The 25,024-nt window shown below is 40.5% G+C and overlaps 1 protein-coding gene and 1 non-coding gene across 3 annotated transcripts in view; one reads left to right on the forward strand and one right to left on the reverse strand.

Annotated features, from left to right (window-relative positions):
• Window positions 1-25,024, forward strand: part of Wdr7 (WD repeat domain 7) — a 277,717-nt gene that overhangs the window by 182,085 nt on the left and 70,608 nt on the right. For both annotated transcript variants that reach the window (XM_051163424.1, XM_051163423.1), the window contains one exon: window positions 16,451-16,637. In XM_051163424.1, the coding sequence (XP_051019381.1) occupies window positions 16,451-16,637 (187 nt within the window). The remainder of the gene's footprint in view (window positions 1-16,450; window positions 16,638-25,024) is intronic.
• LOC127204860 (U6 spliceosomal RNA) lies at window positions 21,858-21,964 on the reverse strand. The gene has a single exon (XR_007832547.1). It is a non-coding gene; the product is annotated as a U6 spliceosomal RNA (small nuclear RNA).

Here is a 25,024-nt window from a genome sequence, read left to right on the forward strand (position 1 = left end):
CTAGAGGTTTATTCATGCTTACTGTAAGGAAATATGTCTGTGTTATATAAAGTCATACAGGTGCTAATAAAATGTAATCTGATATGGAAACACCTCCATGCACAATGACTCACAGTTTAAAAGCAATTTATAAAGCTGAATGAGCTCTATAAGGCATACTAAAATTTGCTTTAAGAACACAGCCACCACTCCAATGAAGTCAAGCAGAGACATCAAATCTACTTTGATCCCAAGTTCAAAATGGCACTGGGCTTTCTGAGACCATATACATTTCAATGCCATTTTTTAATAATTTAAGGAATTACTTTGTTACTTTGGAAGTTGGCCAGTTAAGAGAAGTAAGCATTTATTCTGTGTTTTTACATGAATATACCTTGGTGTAATCAAGTGGTAAGAAGAGGAAATTCTATAAGATTTTAAATGTTTAAAAATATTTTTATTTGTACATATGTGTGAAAAAGAGATAGACAGCAATACAGTGTAGAAATATATGTGTGGCATCAGGTCCAGAAGGTGGAGCTACAGGTAGTTGTGACCCACCCAATAGGGGTGCTGGGAACTGAACTCCTGAACTCTGATCCTCTGCCAGAACAAAAAATGCTGAGCCATCTCTCCCATTCCAGAAGTCCTTTATTATATGTTCTAGCCAATAAATGAAGGTGAGATGGTAAAGTGCAGTTATGTTATTCTGCTAGTGAATTCACAGACCAGGTTACAGTTCCTAACCTCACTTTAAGACAGTCAGACCGAGTCCTACATGTCTGCCGAATGTGCACCATTCTTCAAGTAGAATCTACTCAGCCACTCTGTAGGATATAGAAATCAGAGATCTGGAAGACTGTTGGGGGCATGTCATCATCGGAGCCAGACTTAGGAAACTCCATGGTATGAAGGAATTGATGGCGGGTAGAAGATAAGCAAACTACAGATTTAAAAATGTAAGAGACATTGATTTGCCTTATAATTAGAAGAGACCATGAAAATAGTAGTGAAGAAAAGAAAGAAAAGGAGAGAGAGAGAGAGAGAGAGAGAGAGAGAGAGAGAGAGTCAGACTAGATGAAGGAAGATAAGTAGAGGGGGAATGGAAAAAATGGACACAATTATAACTCTGACAGAACTTGACAATTTAAAGAATTGATTGTTGTTCCAGACGTGATAATAGTTTTGTGGTTTGTTTTTCTTTTAAATGTCTTTAAGACAGCCACGATGAAATATTTATAAGTGGGATTCATTGCAAAGTAACTCAAGGTGCTAAAGAGAAAGAAGCCAAGAGTAGATAATTTTTAAGCCATGTGGATTTATTGCTTATAATTTTGGAAAAAGGACATCCACCATCAAAGTGGCAGAAGGCTTGGTGTATTGTGAGGACTTGTACCTCATAGATGGCATTTTCTAGTCTATGTCATCATGTGGCAGGAGGGATGAACATGGTATCTGAGGTCATTTTAGTAAAGGGCACCAATTTCTAATCATCTCCCAAAGGTTACACCTCTTTTTTTATTAATTATTTTATTTTTGTACATATACATTTATATTATTATACATATAAACAATAGATTACCTATGGCAAGAAGAGCTGTGACACAATCAAGAATTTAATAAGTGTTACATTCTTAGTGTTTTGGCTATATGTATTTGACAGCCTTGAAGAAGACCTCTTTCCTATCTTAGTGCATCTAAATTTCTGAATGTAAATCAATGTCAATCACATATTGTCATTATCAACTTAGAACACCTATAAAGACCTAAGGCCATCTTAACTCGTAAACAACTAAGCTTCATTGCAAAACTAAGCTACCTGGTCTTCGACTCTCTCAGAGACTTGAGAAGGAGTAAATTTGATTATTTGAGTATGCCAGGAGTGCAGGTTAATAGCTTTCCAAGTTAAAAAAAATGTTTTCTACCTGAATAGTCACCCAAAACATTGGAGCATCTTCTTCAGCCTTCTGGCCCAATATATCTGACATATAATGTGAGGTAGGAACTATTGAGGACTTGCTTACCCTGTCTTGGCAGAGTTTGTCTGTTGACTCTGCCTACATCCAAGCTTGCCCCCTTTTAGGCAGAATTCTGTCTGTGGTAGAAGTGAGGACCTTTTGTCGAGTGGCTAGTTTGCCACATTTGAAGCCATCTCCATAAGGAGGTTCTTTGATGTTCATCATCTTCTTTGAGGTAGGCTGGGTATTGTTAGGAGTTAACCTGTCTCATTGTCAATGAATCTTTAAAGTAATAAAAACGGTTATACTTCTTAACACTTTCACTTTGGATTTCTGCATAGCAATGCTGGGGGGCAGAGACTTTCAGACCATAGCATCTACACAGGTGGACAGTGTGCTATGTGCAGGGTTTTTGGTCCTTTTAGTAACCATGGAATCTCCTTGTTGCTTGTGGGGTATGCTTGGCTTTTTTTCCTGCCTCTGTAATACAGTTTTATGCATGTGCACTTGACTGGTATAGTTAGATTCTTTCCATGAAATCGGGTGCATGCTGAGCTCCTTTACTGTCTCAGAGCAGAATTGATCTCACTTTCACATTTGATTCACCCTCTACAGATTTTGAAAGGAAGAAAAATGGTATCGCCAGCTCAGTTTAACTAGGGAGCCAGTTGTGATTTTTTGCTGCCTTTTCCTGCCTTGTTTGGATGTGCTAATGCAGTTGAGATTAGGTGGACAGCCAGCATCCTGGAGGGGTTGACGCCTTCATTCTCCTTGTGGATATGTGGAGATGAGTGTGCCTGACTTAAACCAACGTGTCGCTGTGCAGTTGTCAGGAGAGGACAGCATGGCATGCTTCATTTGACATTTCAATCATAAAGCCCCTTTGCAGATAGCATCCGAAATTGTAGGATATAACGTAGATAACTTTTTTTGTCTAAACAGTGTACCTAATTTGGATAGAATGCAGCAATTCAAGTCAGGAAACTTCTTTCATCTGGCTGTACCAATAATGTGCCATTAATGGTTTCTGGAAACATTTTTTAAATCACCCTAAAAAAATGAAGCTAGTATTATATTCCTCACAGAACTATTTCCAGAGTAAATGAAATAGTACATGTCAGCACAAAGCAGCTGCCTGCTGCCTACCAGTCAGGGAGCAAATACACTTCCTTTTGTGCATGTCTCCTTCTTTTCTTCCAATTTGTTGGTTTTTTTTTTTTCTTATTGTTTACTGAAATGTTTTTGAGTGTTTTTAAAGGATTCCTCTGCAATAAGCTTTCCGCTTTTTAAAAAAAATCCATTTTGTAATTTAAGTATAATTTATAGTTAAATATGTGTAGGCTTGAAGAAAATAAAAATAGTTTGAATAATTAAAGGAAGGTGGTGGAAGGAGAGGAGAATGGGATGTAAAGAGCCTTTCCCCTGTTTGCAGGGCATCCATTACCTTCCTGAATACTGCAACCATCCCAAGGCACACGTCTCCTCCAAATATTGCATCTTACTAGATGAAAGGACTTGTATGCTAGTCCTCACCATGGGTACCTTAGAGCTCTCTATAGTTACCTGTAGTATTTTAACCAGTAGAGAGACAACAGTAGGCTTTCCCTTTCAACTGAAAGCAGATGGAGGAGCAAGGTGTGGGGTGAGAGAAAATGCCGGAATTGTCTGAAGGATGTTGTGATCATGGAAGTATGTCCCCCCTAATTCTGACACCCTCACCCTGACATTTTAAAGTGTGGTTTGGTACTATGTCTTATTCTCAAGTATGTAAGAATAGGAAAAATGATGAAGCATATTGTTCTGCTGTGCATTCCTAGACACAAAAAAATGATTAGATGATAGCAAATTAAATCCATACATGGGTATAAAGCCTTAACAATATTTTGGTGATCTTATTTTTCATTTCTGATCCTAGAGGATTTGAACTCTTTTTCTTTCTTTGTTTCTTTGTTTCTTTGTCTCTTTCTTCCTTTCTCTCCTTTCTTTTTGTTTTTTGTTTTGTTTTGTTTATAACAAGCAAGTGCTATATATAGCCTGTTTCAGGTTTTACTTAAATGTCAATGACAGTAAAATAACAGAAAAATAAATTTCTTAGTTTGGTTTACATTATTACTTCTTTCATGTCTATTAAAAATGAAGATTAGATTGTAGCGCTTTTTGGTTACACTGAAGAATTAACTGATGAAATTAGTCTCTATATAGCTGTTTTGCAAATTGAGTGAAAAAGAGCTATATTTGAGAGAAAGTTGGTTTTTAACGTTAAAATTATACATTAGCCAATACAGTATGAAGCATCTAATTGTTTCCTGTCCCTTCCAAAATTACTCAGCCTGAAAAGATAGCACATATTGATTTACTGTATAGTAAATGTTCAGTGTCTCTGTTCCTCTGAGAAACACACACACTCATGTGCACACACACACACACACACACACACATACTCACTTAAATACACTGTAGGGAACTGCACATCAAACCCTTGCTTTCATCAAACAACACAAAATAAGGATGTAATATCTTTATCTTCTATAAAAGGAAATGGCATTAAATACAAAAGATGAGCTGCAATGGTAGTCTGAGCTTCACATGTAATGTCCCTGTTTGCTTATATGATCAAAATTAAAACAATTTCCAAAGGCAAAATCCCTAAGAATGTATTATCAGCCTATTTATATATACACATGTATCTGCTCAGTCACCTTGTACATGTGACAAGCCATGGCAAACTGTTGCATGTGCTCTATAATACTTTTAGAAAGTCATATAAATATTATGCAAATTCCAATTGTTTTTTCCCCATGTTTTTACTTTATTTCAGGAGAATAGGGTTTTATTCATATTACATGTTCTGGATTTACAACTATATAAATCTTTGTTATCCTACCTATGATTTTTCTGTAAGCATCTGATTTCTCTCAGCACAGATTGAGCTCCTAGTTTTAATTGTCCTGAAGTTAACTCAGTAAAGTTAGCGAAGGTTCCAGCAGGGGTGTATTAGAGGGCCAGCCATAGGCAGCCTCTGTGAGCAGCAGCCTGCAGAAGCAAGATACACCGTGAACATGTCTTCTCCTGCTAAATGAGTGTAAATTGTCATCTAGGATTATTAGTCTGTCATGTCCGTTGCTTTGAGTGTTTGTGAGATCAACACAGGTTTTCCTTTGTTACAACTTCTGTTACTTGATACATTGCCTTTTAGTACAAGGCAGACAAACCTGAATATTTTTAAATGTGTTGGACCTTCTCTATTTGGACATTAATGTCCATGCCTAGATTTGTCTGGAGCTCCTGTAAACACGCTGGCACCTTTGCATCCTAGAGCTGTGAAGGTAGACGGAGCTGAGCAGGGAGGCTGGTGTCTACTGGAGCGTTCCCATTAACGCAGCCACCACTTCTGGCTTAGATAATGGACTCAAAGGTTAAGAGCGGAGAATTTCAACAGCTCCAATCAGCAGGGCCTTCCCAGGGCTAATTACCTCTTTACTGCGCTGACTCTAATGTGACATGTTTATTGCTTTAACTAACAACTCATTAGCTTAGTTGATGTTTTTGTCAATATTAATTCGTTCATTTAAGCCAAGTCAAAGCTTAAACAAAGATGTCCAGACTGAGAAACGGGCAGCCAAGTGACTTTTGTTTGCCCATCTTCCACAACCTCTTATTCACATTCAGTAAAATAAATGTGTAAAGAGGGAGTGTTTGAAGTGCATGTATTGAGAAAGTCGAATTTGTCCCTTTCCCATCACCTAGAAAATTCTGAATGACCTTCTATGCTGACTGTAGTCTGCATGCTGCAGCCTTCTTGGTCTTTAACAAACACTGCGGGAACAGCCTTAGTGATCGTCTGTGAAAGGTTAACATGCAACAGTTCTTTGTTCCAGCTCTTGCTTTACTGTTATTAGAAAAGACCACAAGTAATTTTCATAAGATTTTATTCTTCACTATGCCATCATACGATTGCTTTAAGATTTATCTTGTAATGATAGTGTAACTTCTTTAATTATCTTAAATGAATTATTTAAAAGAAGATGCATTTTTATTTTATTTTATTAATTTATTCAGATTACAACTAAATTGTTATCCCATCACTTATGTCCTCCAATTCCTCCCTCCCTCCCTATTCCCCTCCCCTAGGTCTGAGACTGAGGGGGACTTCCTCCCCCCCTATATGGTCATAGGCTATCAAGTCTCATCTTGTCAGCCTGCTTATTCTTTCTTTGAGTGCCATCAGGCCTCCCCATCAAGGAGAGGTGGTCAAATATGGGGCACCAGAGTTCATGTCAGAGTCAGTCCCCGCTCTCCACATAACTGTGGAGAATGTCCTGTCCTTTGGGCAGATCAGAGTAGGGGTTCCATGTTTACTACTGTATTGTCCTTGGTTAGTGCAATAGTTTGAGCAGACCTGCCTGGGCCCCAATCCACCCGTCAAGATGTTCTTCTTGTAGGTTTCTAGGACCTTCTGGGTCCTTCCGTTTCCCATCTCCTATATTTGTCTTACCCAAAGTCCCAGTGGGATGTCCTCACATCTATCCCAATCTCCTGGTAAGTGAAGACTTTCATGGGACATGCATTTTGGGCTAGTGCCCAATTATAAGTGAGAATATACCATGTGAGTCTTTCTGCTTCTGGGTTAACTCACTCGGTGTGATCATTTCTAGTTCCATCCATTTGTCCACAAATTTTGGGATTTCCTTGTTTTTAATAGCTGAGTAGTATTCCATGGTGTAAATGTACCACAGTTTCTTTATCCATTCTTCAACTGAGGGACACTTAGGCTGTTTTGCCTACATATGTTTGGGCTCCTTGTGTGTGCTCATTGCTTGTAGAGGTCAGAGGAGGGTTTGGGACCCCTGGATTTGCCTGGACTGGAGTTTGGGTGGCCATGAGCCGCCATATAGATGCTGGGAATCGAACCTGGGTTCTCTATAAAAGTTACTCTTAGCCACTGAGCCATCACTCCAGTTTCATTTACCTTTAAAGAATAGTTAGAGTCTTCATGCATTATAGCTGTGCAAATGGACAAGCTAACTATGTTTGTTGAACAGAGTAGTAACTTCAGAACCTGGGATTTAATTGCAAGTCCCCTCCACCTGAAGTTTAATAACGCCGGGATGACAAGAAAGGGCTAAAGTGCAGTCTTGTGGCAATCAGATGTGGGTAAAGTGGGAATAGCAGGGGATTGCATCTTGCAAAGGCCATCCTCTGCATTAAAGGCTAGAGCTTGCCTCTGGCTGTCCTGAAAGATGCTCAGGCCTAGAGGCGGCTGATGAAGATGTACATAGAACACAAGGCCAAAGCACTTAAGTCTCATCCATCATTCTCTACCAGTAGGAGGTTACATAGACACCAAATTATCAGTAATCATGGGAATTATTGTCATAGGAAATAAAAATATTCTCATTTGGGTAACTGTATACATTCCATACTAAAAATCCTGACCATATTCAGCTCTGTAGCTTTCTCAGCTACCATCTTTTGTGCTGCCTCCTCAGGATCTTTTACCTTTTACTCTACTGAAACCTTATTACCCTCACCACATGTGACAAGATGTGTTCGAATCCCCAGAGTCTATCTAAAAGCCAGACCTGGTGGCATGCATCTGTAACCTCAGCAGTGGTGTATAGAGATGGAAGGCAGAGACAGAAATTTCCTTGGAACCTTGTGGCAAGCTGGCCTGCCATATGCAGCTGCAAACAATCAGAGACTCTGTGGACATCCGTGTGGAAAGGGAAGACCAGCACCGAAGGTTGACCTTTGGCCTCCACATGTGTGCCATGGCACATACATAAACAGTGTATCCATATACAGAGAGAGGGGAGGGGGGGAGAAAGACATAGAGAGAAATGTCCAAAACTAGATTGGGTTTCTGTCCCCTACTTAAAATAAACAGGCCTCCCTGCTCATGCTTGTTTTAATAAATGTGTCTGCCATTCATATAAGCTGTCTGTGCCAGAATTCTTAGACTCCTATACCCTTTCTCTTTCTGTCATGAATATAGCCAATCACTAAATGAACCATTAAGACAACTTTTTTCTTTTCTTTTTTTTTGGGGGGGTTGGTGTGGGGGCATTTTGAGACATGGTTTCTCTGTGTAGCCATGGCTATCCTGGAACTCACTCTGTAGAACAGGCTTGCCTTGAACTCACAGAGATCCTCCTGAGTGCTGGGGTTAAAGGTGTGCGCCACTAGGCCCAGCAAGACAACTTTTTAAACTCTAGAGCTCATGCGGTTCTTGCTGGTGCATTTCCTTTTGCTGAACTTTTGGAAGCTGCCTCCTGCTAGCCTTCCTGTGTAGTCTGTGCACAGCTCCAGCTGTTCTCCACTGTGAAGAGACAAGGCGCTCTTCTCACCCCAACCTTCCACAGTTCCTCATGACACTTTGGATACACCCCACATTTAAAGTGCATTTTGTGACTGCTACGACTGTGCCCGCATGTCCTGCTGCTCCCTCTCCTTGTCCCCTGCCATTCGGTGACAGTGGTTGTCACTGTCCCAGGTATCCTATGCAGGCACCTTCCTCAGACCTTTTGTGCTTCTCCCACAGCAGTCACATGGTCCTCTAATTCTGCTCCGGCCTCTGAGTCACTTGTTTGTCCTCTGTCTCTGTCACTCCCAGTGTCCTGGGCTTTATTTTCTTCCCAGCCCTTAGCAGTAGTTGACATATCTGTTGGCTCACCTGGCTCTTACAGAAGTGTCATGTAAGCTTAGAATTTGGGGGCCTGGATTTAAATAGTACCTAGTTCATTGATGGCCCTTAGTAAAGACGGTGTATGAAAAGAAAATGTAGCTACCGAATGCATGGGCCAGCACTTAATCGACAGGGTCCCCTCCTGTCCCTCCCTCCTGCGTTCTCACTGATCAGCCTTTCGGTAGCCCTTCACCTGCTGAGAAGAAAATAAAGAAGTATCTGGATTGGTCAATATTCAGTAGATTAGAGATTTTTAACAGGTCTCTGATTTTGTAAACATATGCTTGTATTCTTTTACTTCTTCATTGCTGACCCACAGCTGTCCAGCCATTGGCACTTTCTGCTTCTCTTAGGCAGAAGGCCATGTGCACTGAGCAATACCCCATTTTTGTAGGATGTCCAGACTATCCCAAAGTTTTGTTTTTGTCCAAAATGGGCTGCACCTAAAGCCAAATGAGACTGACTTCCCTTGTATGGTTCAGCTTTAATTTGTTAATTTGACATTCAGTAAAACAAGGAAAAAGATTGTACTTTGTATCATAGAGACCTGAGACTTTATACTCTTCATTCTTAGAAAGGAAACAGGTAATTATTTTAAATTAGGACTATTTTGGTTAAACTAATGCAAGATTAATGAGTTTTAAAATATACTTGCTAGTTCTCCAACTTAACAGAATCCTTTTATGATTTTTATTGAAAAGAAATGATAGCATATTTTTTATGCTGTACAGGAAATAAAAAATTGACCTGAGGGCTGTTTGTTTGTTCTTTGCTTTTTTGTTTGTTTTTGAGACAAAGACTCATTATGTAGGCCTGGCCTGGAATTCACAGAACTCCTCCTGCCTCTGCTTCCCAAGTCTTACAGTTAAAGGCATGTGCCACCAGCATCTAGTTATAAAGGTGTTTCTTAAGTATTCTATACTTATAAGTAGCACATACTATCATCATCTTTAATCAAATAAAGTACCTGTGTGAAACAGAGGAATAGAATTCTCCTGGCACTCTGCCATCCCTGTTCACTGATGGCCACAGCAACTGAGAAGGGATTCATTCACTAGGTTACACTTTGAAATAAGTGGCCAATCATTATTTATTCATTTTGCACTCATTGTAATGGCATAAATCATAATAAATTCATTTGGTTTAAAGTGTATATAATATGCTTTCCCTCAGGCATTTTCCTGTAATTGAGCTATTAATTAAGGTATTTTTAAAATATGACCCCTTTCCCTTCTCTGCTATTCTGACCCAAGCATAGCTGGTGGCTGTTTCTTCATCAGTGATCCTAGCCAAATAAGGTTGGGACTGTTGCCTTGTAGGAGTGAGCAGAGCCTCAATCATGTATGTGGCTATGACCATTGCTGCGCATGGTCTCTGAAGGCATATGGAAAATTCTCTGAACACCGTGGTATTTTAAACCAGTAATAAAATGTCGTTTTGTTTTCCTTTGTTAAAGTCTGGTTTGATGCTGATTTCTTTTTTAATATCTAATTCTTATTTTCTTTCTAGCTAATACTTTCCCGCCAACATTGGCTGTTATAAAACCCAAGCTTCTTCCCTAAAACCCGGAGTTGCTCTGAACTTGATGCCTCCTCCCTCTGAACTTGGTGCTTCTTCCTCTTACACTGTCTTCCCTTTGTCTGCAGCCTGTAGTTAGCCAGTGCAGCTGTCACAGTGTGACAGGTGCTGATTACCAGAGGGCTGTGACAGTGAGTTCTAGACACAGCTTAGGTAACCACAGGAGTCCTCTGAGGTCTCCAGGTTTCAAAAAAGAAAGGATGATAAATCTTAGGCAAAAATTCTAACTAAGGGACTCTAAAAATCACAAATGAAAGCTAGGCAAAATGTCACCAGTTTCATACATTTTCTTGTTTCATGACATGCTACACAAACTGGGTTAAAAAAAAAAAGTACTGCACAGTTTAAGTTTGTGTCTTGATAGAATCTGATAAATTGGCTGCGGAAAATAAACGTATAGAGAAAGCACAGTGTTATGCTATCATGTATAGTGGGCAGGTGGCTGTGTGGCGTGTTTGTGTCCTGTGTGAACCAAACAAGCCTGCTTTTCTCCATGCCTGTTGTATTTATGATGTGCTGTAAGGAACTGAAGGTGTCTCTATGAGATTCAGTCAGTGGGAAAAAGGGAAATAGTAGTGTATAGATGTTATTTTTAAAATAATGGAAATAGTATATTATGTCCATATAAGTGTATAACTATAGTTCTTTTCAGCTAATGAAGTATTTTCATGTAATATGAAGTATGTATATCATTCTTTTATAAAGTCAGTCTTCACTTTGTAATAAATACATGTTTCAGAATATAAATTCATTAAGTTCATGTGCCTGTATGCTATAATTTGCTTACTTATTTTTGAAAGCTATCATAACTAGCCAGATACTACAAAAATATCTAGGACTGGTGGGTTATTTTTGTTTTGTTGTTTGGGTTTTGGTTTTTCTTGCCAGCTTATGATTGAATAGTATTCCTCGTGCCAAAGCAGCGAATGGACCATAATACAATACTGACCTGGCTTAGAGGGGCTTTTGTATGTTCCGCTTTTATTTTGTTTTTGTGGATTCTACATCTGTCAGCACTTGGCAGGGTGGTGACGGTGACAAGTTGCATGCTTGTCTGACTCCAAAACTGCTACCATCTATACCACTCACCTATCTAGTAGGTAAGGAAAACTAAGAATTCCATCATTTGACCTTGATTGTGGCTCCAGATTGCAAAAAATTAATGCAGAATTTCAGTCTAAGGCGAGTTGAGGTAGAACTCCATAGTGTGTGCAGTCCAGAGCCAGTGGCCAGGAGTGGGGCTTAGTGTCTGTGAGTCATAGATGGAACATTCCCTATAGTTCCTCATGACATCAAATCTCTCTTAAGTGTCTGTGTTTTGCAATGTTTTAGATAATATAAGCTGGTAACATTTCTAGAATTATAATATTTGAGGAAATTTAGAAGTGTTTCAAGTTTTGTTTTATACAAAAATGCTGTTGTACACATAATTCTATTTAAGATTTCTGTATTACATCACAAGTGTAAGAAGATAATTTTGCCAAGAAAATAGTAAGCCTTATTACCTTAAGTAAGCATTCTTTGCAGTTTACTAACTTTTCTTTTAGACAAATATGTCATTGTTTATATTTTTCTCATTTTACCATAAAGCCATAGGCACTGGGCCATGGCCTAGGCCAGGCCTGTGGGTGACTCTTGGAAACTAGGATTGGTTGACTATTCTGCACAAGCACGGCATAAAGTGTTTGCCAAAGCTACACGTGTGTATGAAGCAGTGTGCTAAGCCTGTGCTAGAGAAGCAAGAACTTCTTTACAATTTTACATGACAAAGGAAAATTTAAATGTTTATGAGATTGAAAAAGAAAGGAATAAATAAAGTTACCCTTGAAGAGAGAATAAATGTCTAGACTGAAGATGTAGCTCAGCCTTGAAGGCATTAGTTCTCAACCTTCCTAATGCTGTGAGCCTTTAATACAGTTATGTGTGGTTGTGACCCCCAACCTTAAAATCATTTTGTTGCTGCTTTGTAACTACTTTTACTACTGTTATGAATTATAATGTACATATCTGATATTCAGAATTGCTGATATCAAACCTCAAAGGGGTCACGACCCGCAGATTGAGGACTGATGCGTTAAGACAATGTACTGCTCTTGCAGAGGGCCTGAGTGTGAATTCCAGCTCTACATGGAAGGACTTACAACCTCCGTCAACTCCAGTTCCCAGGGGAGCCAATGGCCTATTCTGACTTCTAGCAGACCATACCTACACATGTAACAATGCCAGCACTCAGGAACACAGAGCCTGGCAGGTCTCTGTAAACTCAAGACCAGCCTGATCGACAAACTGAGTGCAGGACAGCCAAGGCTACAGAGAAACCCTGTCTCAAAAAAACAAAACAAAAAGAAAAACAAATCTAAAAAGAAGCTAGAATACATGCCAGATGGTAGTATGCTGTTCATCGTCAGTCCCTAGCCCCATGAGGCGGGTGTGGTAGAGGGAGGGAGAAAGAGAAGAATTTCATTCTAATATAACCAGAGTATCTATAGCACTTTCAGTTTGGGTAAGCAAAACCATGCAAAGCTCTATGTAATTCCCAGATCTCACTATGTTTTTCTTCGTGTGGAATGTTTTCTTCCATTTTCCTCCACTTCATCAGCTAATCCCTACTAACAGTTCCTTGATGCATTGGTGCCATTATTTTTGGCTAATAGAGTCCTCAGCATCGTCACTGACCAACATGTCTTAAAACTGAAATGATTAATTTGGCAAGCCTTCATGGCACCTGTGATTTACATGTTGTTTTGAATAGTTGTCTGGGACAGATGTGGAATTTTGGCATTTGTATGTCTTTATAATTCCAAAATAGCTCATCAAAAAGAAGTAAAATTTTCTTAGTAAAATATTTGAAAATCTGTGTGTGAAGATGACTATCACCCTCTCTTCTTCTTTGATACCTTCCACATGGACTCCCAGATCTGTGAAATTTACCCTTTTCATTGTTTTCTGAGCTATGGACCAGAGTCTTCGGAGACTTCCTGGTTTCCTCTCCCTGCTATTCCATCAAGGTCATATGGTCACCTCTTCTAGGCTGCCCTTCCCACTGCACCTGGACAATGATGGGAAATACCAAGAATTGAGCCTCTTACTGATTCTTTTTACCCTCAGGAAGAAAATGAGCTGTGAGGAAGCTGTTCTAGCATTCCCAGATAGAGGCCGTTAGAGAGCAGCCAGGTTCCACACACACCACCTGTCACTTAGTGCTCATCTGGCAGCCTGCGGTGAAAGATGACCACTGAAATGCTGTAAAACATTGTATCTGGGAAACTCATTCCCCCTTTGCTGAGACTGGAAGCCATTCCTGCTGGTGCAGGTGCTTTAGGAAGTGTGCCAAGAACAGTAGGCTGGCTTGCTCTGCAGCTTCTACAACTTCCTGAAAACAAGCTGCAAGGTGACAAGTTTCTAGCCAGTTTGTACCAGCATTCTAATTCACTGCAGTAGGGAGCTTCGCTAGAAATGTGCATGTGGTCCAGGCAGTGCTGAATCCACGATGGGTGTGGAGCATGCGCTGTGCTGAGGAGTCAGAAGATGCCAAGAGTTATGAGAAACACGGTTCTACCCGGTTAACAGAGGGAAAGAGAAGCACACAGATAGTTCCTATGGCGATGAGTCCTGTGGCCAGAATGCAGACCACAGTGGGTTATTTTAAAAAAAAGGAAAAGAAAAGAAAAGGGAAAGCCAGGCATGGTGGCGCATGCCTTTAATCCCAGTACTCGGGAGGCAGAGGCAGGCAGATCACTGTGAGTTCAAGGCCAGCCTGGTCTACAAAGGGAGTCTAGGACAGCCAAGCCTACACAGAGAAACCCTGTCTCGAAAAACAAAAAACAAACAAAAGGAATGTGTTCATTCTTTGTTACAAAAGTAAAGCATAAAGGTTTATTAGTTCATTGACCTAGTCCTACATGGGTAAATTTCTAAATCTCATAGGAAGTACTTTTGGGGTGGATGGTTTTTTTTTTCTTTCAGAGATGTTCTGAGTATATTTTGTAGTTTTGTGCATGGACAGTGAACCCTCAGTCATGGCTGCTTTATCATTTTGACACAGGATTGGAGACCATGTCTGTGTATATAGTGTTCTGGGGGAAGCTGTAGCATCCAGCAGATACGTTAAAACAAAAACACAAACAAGCTTTGCTTCGCTTTTCTTTAGCAAACTATTGGTTTTGTTGTGGCACTTGCACATGTATTTTGCTTATCCTCCCACCCCATTCCTCTCTCTGGCCTGTTGACTCCCCTCTGCTGCCCTTCCTTCCCTCCCCTACTGTTTCTTGGGTGTGGGTGTGGGGTGGGGGTGGAGGTGTGCCATGCCACAGCACACGCAGTGTCAGAAGACAGCTTGCGCAGTTGGTTAAGATCCACCCGGGCTGCCAGGTTTTGCAGCAGGAGCTTCCGTCCCTTCTGCTTTTCAGCCACATATGTCCTCTTGCCCTCCCCTCCCAAAGACATCTTTTCTCTGCTGTCATGGTTCCTCTTCTAGTTTTGTGAGCAACACCTAAGATCTGCATGTGAGAGAAAAGGTGGCATTTGTTTTTTTCTGAATTTGAGTTACTTCACTTATGCTTTCCAGTTCCACCCATTTCCCTGCAAGTGTCATAATTTCATTTTTCTTTATAACTGAATACAATTCTATTATATGTCTGCACCACATTTTGTTTACTCATTTGCTCCAACAATTTTAAAGGGCTCTGCCGCTACGAAGTACAGAGCCACCAGTACACAGAGCTCATCTACAGACTGTGACTTACAGAACTTTCCTTTTTACCTCTATCTCAAGCCACTCTGCTTCATAGTTGACTATTTAAGATTAATTCATACACCATGTTCTTTTTAGAAAATGGATGAGTGACATAGCTCAGCAGGGAAAGGCACTTGCTCCCAAGCCTGGTCACATTGAGTTTGATTCCCAGTAGTCTCATAGTAGGAGAGAACCCTCTTCCAGGAGTTGTCTCTGTGTCCATCCACACACACAGTAGATACAGAAGGAAAGAAGAAGGAAGGAGGCAGGCATGCAGGCAGGCAATTGTAAACAGCAAAGCAGAGGCTGATTGAACATGTTCTTCAGGAGCCCTGCCGGCCATGTTTGGAGCACTTACTAGCATAGTTGGCTGGGTAGTGCATTCTGTTGCGTAAGCACAACCCACACTTATACCTTTCATCAGAGAAAGATGCTGCTATTGCTTCTTCAAGGACAAGGATATTGAGGCCCAGTGAATAGCTGAAGTCCCAGGCTCTAAAAGTTAGGAAAGCATAGTTAACCCTCTGTGTGCATCTCCCTCTCAGGATGGGGTATGTTCTGTGATCTAGGGACTGACTCCTGACTTCCCCTCCAGAGAACAAACAAAAGCCTCTCTTCAAAATGAGTTTTCTTAGTCTCAGGTGGTGGCGCATGCCTGTAATTCCAGCCCCTGGGAAGCCAGCCTGGTCTACATAGTGAGTTCAAGACAGACAGGCAGGGCCAGACAGAGACTCTGTCTTAAAAAACAAAACAAAACCAACATAGATAGATAGATAGATAGATAGATAGATAGATAGATAGATAGAATTTCTAAAATTTATAGTGGTTTTCTTTATGAATGTCAGAATGTGTTTTGAAATGAATGGGCCTAATACCTGCCAAGCATGGGTGAGCAAACTGTCACTAGGCCCAACCTTCAGCATAAAAGGAAACGCACATTCAAAGCAAGATTGCTTGATCAGATTTAGAATTTGTATTATGCTGTCTTTACACTTGTATTATAAACATGTATGAAGAATGTTACTATAATTGTACCAGAATGAGGAAAGAAAAGTCTCAACCCTCAGCTCTTACATGGTGCCTCCTCAGCTCTTACATGGTGCCTCCTCTAGCTCTTCTGCTGACATTGCCTCTAAATACAAGTCCTGCCAATGGAGCTGTTTGCCTGTGACCAGTGTCAGATACTATGGAAAGGTTGAAAATGTTACATTCCTACATTAGAGTATTTGAACCATCTTTAATTTGCGATGCTGAGTTGAAAGGAGCATTGTATGGAAGGTAGGCTACTCACAGTTTAATGTAGAAGTATATACTTTTATATACTGTGATGTAATTAAGCACTAAAGAATATACTATAAAATACTGTAGCCTAACTTCTGAAAATATGGAGCTAAATAAAGTATAAGTTCAAATCTTTGATTTTGTTGTTCAAACCTTTTTTGGGGAAAAAGTTGAAGTATCCTTATATTTTCAAAGTACTTAATATTCTGATTTTACTTTATTTTATTTTTTTAGGCAAGGCTCTGACATTTCTTCTGCTACAGCCACCAAGTCCCAAACTTCCTCCTCATAGCACCATCCGGAGAACTGCCATTGACCTGATTGGGCGAGGGTTCACTGTGTGGGAACCGTACATGGACGTGTCTGCTGTCTTGATGGGCCTTCTGGAGCTGTGTGCAGATGCTGAGAAACAACTCTCCAAGTACGTGTGCATCCCAGTGAGTTAGCATGTTCTGGTTGGAGAGCTTGGCTGTCCTTTAGAAGCTCTGTGTATTTAATCAGCAGTAAATCCACTGGACATGATGGGCATGCAGATAGCCCCTACTCAGGAGGCCAAGGCGGAGGATTGCTGCGAGTTCAAAGCTAAACAGGGCTATACAGTGGTACTCTGTCTCAAAAATAAAAAACAATATAAAACTCAATAGAAAATTGAGATGTAGCCTTGAGACAATGAATTATCTATGACATAATTTTCAAATTATGTGTATTATACCTTGAGGCATGACTGATAAATAATTGTATAAGCATGCTGTTTATAAGGAAAATGATATATGTACTTGGTAACTAGATCAGAAGTGTTTCACTAATGGAAGATGGAACCAGACAATTTGGAGAAGTGCTCTTCTACATTCAGATTAATATTTAAATTAACTTTATTGGAGTTTCTTTTGCATATAGTCAGTGCAGATTGTGGATGGGATGGGAGGATGGTTCAGCAGGAAGGTAGTTGCCACCCCCAAGCCTGATGATCTAAGTTCAATCACTGGACTCCACATGGTGGAAGAAAAGAACCAACTCCTACAAGTTGTCCTCTGACCTCCACTGATGCACTTAGGCGCACATGTGCATGTATACACACACACACACATACACACACACGCACAAGATAAATAAGATGCATTAAATTTTTAATAGACTATAATCATCATTATGAAAATAATAATAGGGGAAATGTATAGGAAAAGGTTGCTAACCTGAAATAAGTGGGAACACAGGTGCTGTTGAACTGGCTAGGAGTTGCAGTGGCAAACATGGACATTGCTGCCATCTTAGAAGCCAGTCTCCTGATTCCGGGAAAACGTGCCTCTTTTGAGTGTATCATACAAGTGACATTCAATTGGTGACTATTGCCACAGGTAAACTGACAGTGTACAGCCACCACAGCCACCTACTTCCCATTAGTGCCAACCCCGAGTAGACGCACACCCTCGACCACTAAGCTGGTTTTCACTATTCCTGGCTGCTTGCCTTAGGAAACACTAATCTGCATCTTTTCTTAAATGTACCTGTCCTGTAGTTCACAGAAACAAACCTTGCATCTGTGATCTCTTATGTTAACGTCTTTCACTTATCCTTCACACAGAGTCCGTCCATACTGTGGCATGCTTCACTGTTTTATTATGTACTTTCTCTGACTTCCATCCCACCTATGGTTAGACCATGTCTTATTTAACTGTTGATAGACACATAGCTATTTTTCACCTTTTGACCTTCTGAGCAGAGCTGCTGTAAACGTGCATGTGTAAGTGTTTGTGTGAGAATTCGTTTTTATCTCCAAAGTGGAATTACTGGGACTTACGAAAATCGCATGTTTAAGTTTCCCAGGAGCTGTCAGACAGTTTTTCATGGTGACTGGATTGCATTCCCATCAGCTCTGTACATGCAAGAGTTCCATTCTTCTGTTGACTTTTAAAAATGTCTCATCCTGGTGAATATAAAGTAGTCGAAATTCCTTCACTGTCCCACAATGCCTCTCTCTGTGAAAATGAATGACATGCCAGTGTTGTCATTGTTGACCTTTTAAAAAACTAAAGTGATCTGCTCCTTTCTTCATGGCTGCTTTTCCTTATGCCACAATCCCCTCCAGTTACGGCATCTTAGGGGCCTGCTGTGCTAAGTGCATGAAGTGGAAAGCAGAGAGGCAACCGAAGGCAGAATGCAGGGCTGTGGCTGTGCCTGTAGATTTGCTCTCCATTCCCAGGTCTCCCAGGTTCACTGAAAGGAGGAGGGTATTCAGTGCAAACCTCCACAGCTGCTCTCCTCTCTTACCTTTTGTCAGATCTCCATGTTTTATAATCTTACCTGTTGGTCTCTCTAGCTACATGGTTGGAATGAAGGTGTCTTATCTAAAAAGGTTGATGCTAATGAGCTTTTGTTCACAAGAGCATAGAGGAGTGGTTAGCATATCTTAAGTATTTTAATGTGTTTCTCAGTCACTATGATAAAACACTGTCTAAAACCAACATAGAGCAGAAAGGGGTCATTTTCCAGGTCACAGTCTATCACTGAGAAAAGCCAAGGTGAGACCTTGATGCCACAGTGGACTGGGTCCATCCACATCTATTAGCAAGCAAGATGCTGCCCCAGACATGCCACAGGCCAGTCTACTAGAGGCAGTTCTTCAGTTGGGATATCTTTTTGCCAGGTGACTCAAGTTTGTCAAGCTGAAGACAAAAACTAACCAGGACATTAAGAGCCTGACAATGTGACTGTGCCATGTAAGTGGAGATGTCATTGTGATGGTCCCAGTGCTCAACAGATTATAAGCTGGTAAATGAGCAGCTTTATAGATTAGTGGCAAGAATAGTTTCTCATAATGGAGGGGACAGATAATTCTCGGGTGACTGTTGGAATTAGGAGGGACTGTTAACCCATAAATTTGCACCAATAGTAAAATATTAGTCTTTGTGCAAATCTCCAGGATGCATTTTTTACCTTTCGCATCCTGCTGGCTCAGAGTTATATACCCACAGGGTCCACACAGCGTGGATGTCTGGAACTGAAGCTCCTTTGGTTTATCTTGAGGAACATTCAATATTTTAATTATCCAAAAACATAATTCGTTTTCAAATCTAACCAAACCCAATTACACAAGTTTATATACTGTTTTGTTATCTAGAAGGAATGATAGCTTTCATTTTAGTTTTAGCATTTACAATTTGATTTTAAAACAAGTGTATATCAAGCGTATATCAACAAAGTAAACATGTATATGTGCTTTATCCACAGACAGTAGGTCAAGAGGCATAAACCCTATAGTTTCCAGTAGGTAATTTAAATCTTGCTATTACATCCTTTCTGTCACAAAGACTAGTAAGACTTTCTCTACACAGCTCTGAATAAATGAATGTATCAGCATGTGGCCTAGAGGAGTCCAATGTAGTTTTCATCATGATAAATTGCATAATAAGCAAGAAAATGTTTGCTTATTAATCTCTAACAAGATTTAGATTGAAAATGGCCTGTTACATGCATGGCACATTGACATAGGCTACAGAATACTGAAGTGGGGAAGTAGAGCAGCAATGTACACAGGGTCTTAAAGGCGACTGTTACCCTCCCCCCATGCCCTGCCGTGGCTGATTCACTGTGTGCACAGTAATGGGCCTCAACTGCTTCTGTGCACGATGCCAGGCTTACTGCATGAAGATGCTCTTACACTGGACAAGTGCTTAAAATTTCGGTTCACGTTTATGGGCAGAGCAACCATAGCAAATATGAAGACAGGCCTGGGAGGGAGACAAACTCATGCCTTGTTGTGAAGAATACACACTACAGAGGAGTTCTCCCTCCCTCTCTTTCAAGTACTGGCATTCCCTGTCGGAATTGGCTTCTTGAGTTTTTCCACAGCACTGTAGGTGCCTCGAGGTCAATAGAGTATTTTCTCAGAATTCATGACACCTTACTGTAAAATTCTGACTCGCCACTTCTGTCTCCTCACAGCATCAGCTCTTGTTTTCCAGTGTTTTTGGATATTTTGCTGAAGCTGTGCTTAACCGATTATGCAGGCATTTATTACCTAACACTGGCCCTTTTATATGTTAGTTACTTGTAGTTATGAGTGGAATCAAACAAAGATCCTGTCTCATGAAGTCCAGGACACTGAGAGGTGGGAGTGGTCAAGGGGTGGACAGGCCTGACAGGATGAACTAGCAGGGTGAGCAGGTGTGCCTGGATTTTCACATCAGAATCTATCTTCTGTGGAGGAGAACAAGGGCACACAGCATGTCTTTACACAGATCCTGAGTGAAAGCCAACTTTGCTCTGAACAGCAGAATGCAAACTGGCATTCACCCATTAAAACACAACTTCCTTTCCAGTTGTCTGGGAGGTAGAGTGAGGCTTAGGCACAAGATTGGCTTAAGCTTTTACTTTAGAAACAGTTGTAACAGGAAGCTCCTTGCTTGTAGTTAGCCCCTACTGTGTGCACTGAGGTATGATGTAGCTGCAGGTTCAAAGTACAGTCTTCATGTTGGTACAGGGCAAATGGGGCTCCAGCTCTTGGAGTCCTTGGTGTAACTAATAGATAATTTAAGAACAGACTCAGATGGAAGCTCAAGGTCAAGTCTATTAGCGTTTAGAAGAAAACCCCATGGCAGGCAAGCTGTAGACCTCAGCAGCTTTCTGGAAGAGGGCTAGGGGTGGAGGTGGGAAGTCATGCTGTTTAAACTGTCATGAAGGTCAGACACATGACAGACTAGCAGCCACGTGGCTGTGAGGGAGCTTTAGGGAAATAGTAAGCAAGCCTACAATGTTTGGGAAGCCCAAAGTGTTAAGGAGTGCCTCCTTAGAAAAGACACAGAAGGAAGAAAGGAGAATGCACTGTTCTGAGTAATTGAGTAATGTGGGCAGATGTACAAAGCTGCATGGCTGCCAACCAGAAGTCCTGTTCTAAGGCTGGACATTCGTATTCCACCTGGCTCTTTACCCCTGCATAGCTAAGTGCTTGGCCTGGCCAAAGTCAGGATTAGGTTCCAGGCCAGAGAGTCTATTGTCTTACAAGAACGAGATTTTCCTTCAAGGACCTTTATTGCTTACTCTAACATTCTCCGCTCTGAAGAGGTAGCCCTAAAATCAGAGTCCTCCAATCTTCTGGCATCTTGGGCTCACGGACATTTTTGGGCCATATTCTACAAAAAAACAAAACAAACAAACAAAAAAACTGGTTACTTTTCTTGGAAGTCTTTATTCTAAATTGCCTACCTAATCTCTACTTCCTGTTGGGCCTCTCTTTGCTTACCCTAACAATATGCAATTCTACTCAGGGGTTTATGTGCTGTGTTTATTGCAAACACGTGCATTTACATATACAGAAGCCCTAGGCAGTAAACATGATTTCCCCCATGTTGCAAGTACAAAACACACACAGAGATGCAGTGTCTGGGAGCTTGTTTTCTAGATGGTGAAAATTACTGGGTTTAATTTCAGATCTAGCTGACTCCGAAACCTAAAATTATACCACTAATCCAAATCTTAACACCTACAAAATTAAAGACACCTTAAATAAGGGTTACATAAATGGTCAGGACAGGATTTTAAATGTGCTTTTGGATTTCGTGTTTAATGACATTTTCATTAAAGATTTTATAACTTAGAGAAATTAAAAGTTTTATTTATTTAAATATAACTAATATTTATGTTATAATATCTAGAACACTTCATGAATTTGTTTGCCAACCTTAAGCAGGGACCATGATAATGTTCTCTGTATGGTTCCAGTTTTAGTGTATGTGCTGCCAAAGCAAGCACACATTAAATTCTTTAAGAAGTGTGTTGGTAGACAGTGATCTACCAATTTAACCATATTTTATATATGACAGTCTCCATCAGGTGCACCGGCCCCAGTACACTCAGTATGCTACTAGTGAAGAGGGAGCGATGACTTGTCTGAGGGACTGACTGCCCACTCCTTGGGACTCTGAGCTCCCATTTCACAGTTCTGGTACTTAAGGCTTATGCCATTTGTCTGGTTAGTGAGCCACAAGTAGCATCTTTTATGAGGATTTTTAAAAAATGCATGAGAATGGTATATTTATTCAGTATGGCCTGTATATCACATTGTGGCTGTACTTTCCTGAAATAATTGATTGAGACACTTAGTTAATTGTAATAAAAATGGAAACATATTTTTTTTTGTTTCATTTTGTTTTGTTTTAAGAAATCCTTTGTTAAGTACTCTATGGGTCTGTATATACTGATAAAGTACTAGAAATGGCGGACAAATACTACTTTATAGACAAGCAAAAAACTCCTCTGCTCTTGCAAGTCTAGTGTCCTGCCTGGCTTTGTGTGACCTGTGATTTGGATTCTGTTTGCCTAGGTCACGGTATAGGGCCTTATTGTGAAAGCACAGTGGAGCACAACCCAGCTGCTGAGGGGGCCACGCTCATCATGTGCTGCCACAGCTGAGGACATGAGGGGATTACAGAAAGCCTATTGCTTCTAGGGTATTGTCAGCTTACCAAACACAGCTACTGGAAGCCACAGATCATTTATATACAGAGAAGCACCACATATTAGAAAAGTTTCTTTTGAACCATATAGAGTTAGAGAGAAAAACTGAGTACTTTAACTTAAATAGGCCATTTCTGTTAAGTTTGGGGAATAGAGAGAAACACAGTAAACATACAAACATGCTTTAGAATTCTATATTGGACATTTTATCCTATTCCAAAAAATTCATTTATTAGGGTACATAACCCAAGGAAGCCCTTTACAGAGAAAGGTTAGCATAGCTTTGTTTGTTTAATGTAACTATATGCAGCTAGCAGGAAATTCTCTAAAATACATGTTTGAAAGAGGAGGAAAATTTGCCAGCTTTGAGCTTTGAGATGATTACTGCCTTGAATTATAAAATGCTCAAGGCACAGGTGGGATGTCTCTCAGTAAGTGCTTGCTGATCAGTGATGCAAGCCTGGTAGCCTGAGTTTCATACCCAGAACCTAAGTAAAAGGACAAGGGGACAAACTGTCTACAGAGGTGTCCTCTGGCCTCAATGACATATCATAGTGTGCATACGTACATCATGATGATGATGATGATAAATTTAAAATTTTTTCAAAAGTGGAACTTCAACTTGACACAGTTGGAAACAAATACAAACACACTAGTGTTACTAGGAAAGCATAGGGTGGAAGTCCTTGGTGTAATGTGTTTAAGTATGTACTTACAACAATGTTAGGTTGGTGTTTGTTTGTTTGGTTTGTTGGTTGTTTTGGCTTTTATGCAGATGGCCTCCAGTCCCTTATTATGGGTGACTGAGGTTTGCACACTGTTTGTAGAAAGCTTAGTGGTTTCCCCTGGAGTGCACCCTTATGGCACCCTAATTTGACAGAGGCTGGCATCTCGCTGTTTTAGACAGTGACATGAGATTCCCAATATGGAGCAAGCCTTGGAATTGGATTAATGAACAGTCATGAGAAGAGCAAGCTCAGCCTAAGGGGAAAATGTTTCTATTCATGTTATTTACCTATTGTATCGTTCAACCGTAGTGTTTATGACTGGAGAGGTGGAGAGGGGTGCAGGGAAACACTGGGCAAAATGGTCTGTGATAGCCAAGTTTTTTAAGAATAAGGACTAAAACCAAAGGCCTATCCTATTGGGCTATAAAACAAATGTTTACATAGCAGCCTGTGAGCAGGGTCAAGGGGACAGGGTAAGGCTGGATTTACACACAGGCTCCAGAAACAAACAGCCTTTCATCCAGGTAGAATCTCTCACTGGGCTGTGTAGCACATAAATAAGAGAGAACCTGCCTAGGCAAGTATCTGCGGAGGAGGATGGTGAGTCAGGTGGACATATGCCAAGGAGTGGTACAGTGGGTCACTTTGTGGATCTGTAGCTCTCTGAGAATTCCCTACACTGATTTCTGAGTGGCTGCACCAATACAGAACGATGGCTTCCTTTACCCACATCTTCACCAGCATTTGTTGTCAGCTGATTTTTTTTTTTTTTTCTTTATCTTAGACTTCTGACTAGGGTAAGATGAACTCTCAAAGTAGTTTTAATTTTCATTTCCTTAATTGTCAAGGGTGTTGAACATTTATAAAGATACTTCTTAGCCATTTTAATTTCTTCTTTTAAGGATTCTCTGTTCAGATCATCCAAAGCTCATTTTTAAATTGGCATTTTTTTCTCTTGCTTCTTTGTTTGTTTGTTTGTTTTTAGTTCTTTGTATAGCCTGGAGGTTTAGCCCAGCTCTGAATCTTTAAATTTGGTATACACTCTAAACTAACCACAGAGGTCATAAAAGTAGGAAGGAGCGAATGAGAGAAACAGGGAAGGAAGGAGCTCTGGGAAGAGGGTAAATAGTACAAAAGGCCTGTACACATAGGCCTTAAGGTTGGATATGGGAAGCAGCTCAGGACTCTGTGTTCAGTGCGTTGTGTAGGTGTTCTAATCAGCAGTGCGGACTTGCTGTCGGGTTTTGGAGAGCAACCTATTATCCTGGCAACTGCCTAGGTTGTTTGGGGAATTGTAATTCAGTTCTGGGACTGGAAGCTGCATTTGGTGACAAGAGGTGTCTAGTTGGGACTCTCTCCCAATTGGCAATTTTATTTAGATCACCTTCATATATGTATATATTTTAGAAGCATCTATTCTATACCTAACCTCTGTGGCTCTACACATTGTAGCTTCGTATCACTGACTTAACAGTTACTATCTACATATAAGAGGAAACATACCATATTTGTCTTTCTGGGTCTGGGTTACCACACCCACGATGATTTTCTCTAGTCTCATCTGTTTAGCTACAGATTTCATAATTTCATTTTTTAAACAGCTGAGTAATACTCGGTTGTAAAAACA

Source organism: Acomys russatus, chromosome 20, assembly GCF_903995435.1.
Source record: "Acomys russatus chromosome 20, mAcoRus1.1, whole genome shotgun sequence".
NCBI classification, from domain to species: domain Eukaryota; kingdom Metazoa; phylum Chordata; class Mammalia; order Rodentia; family Muridae; genus Acomys; species Acomys russatus.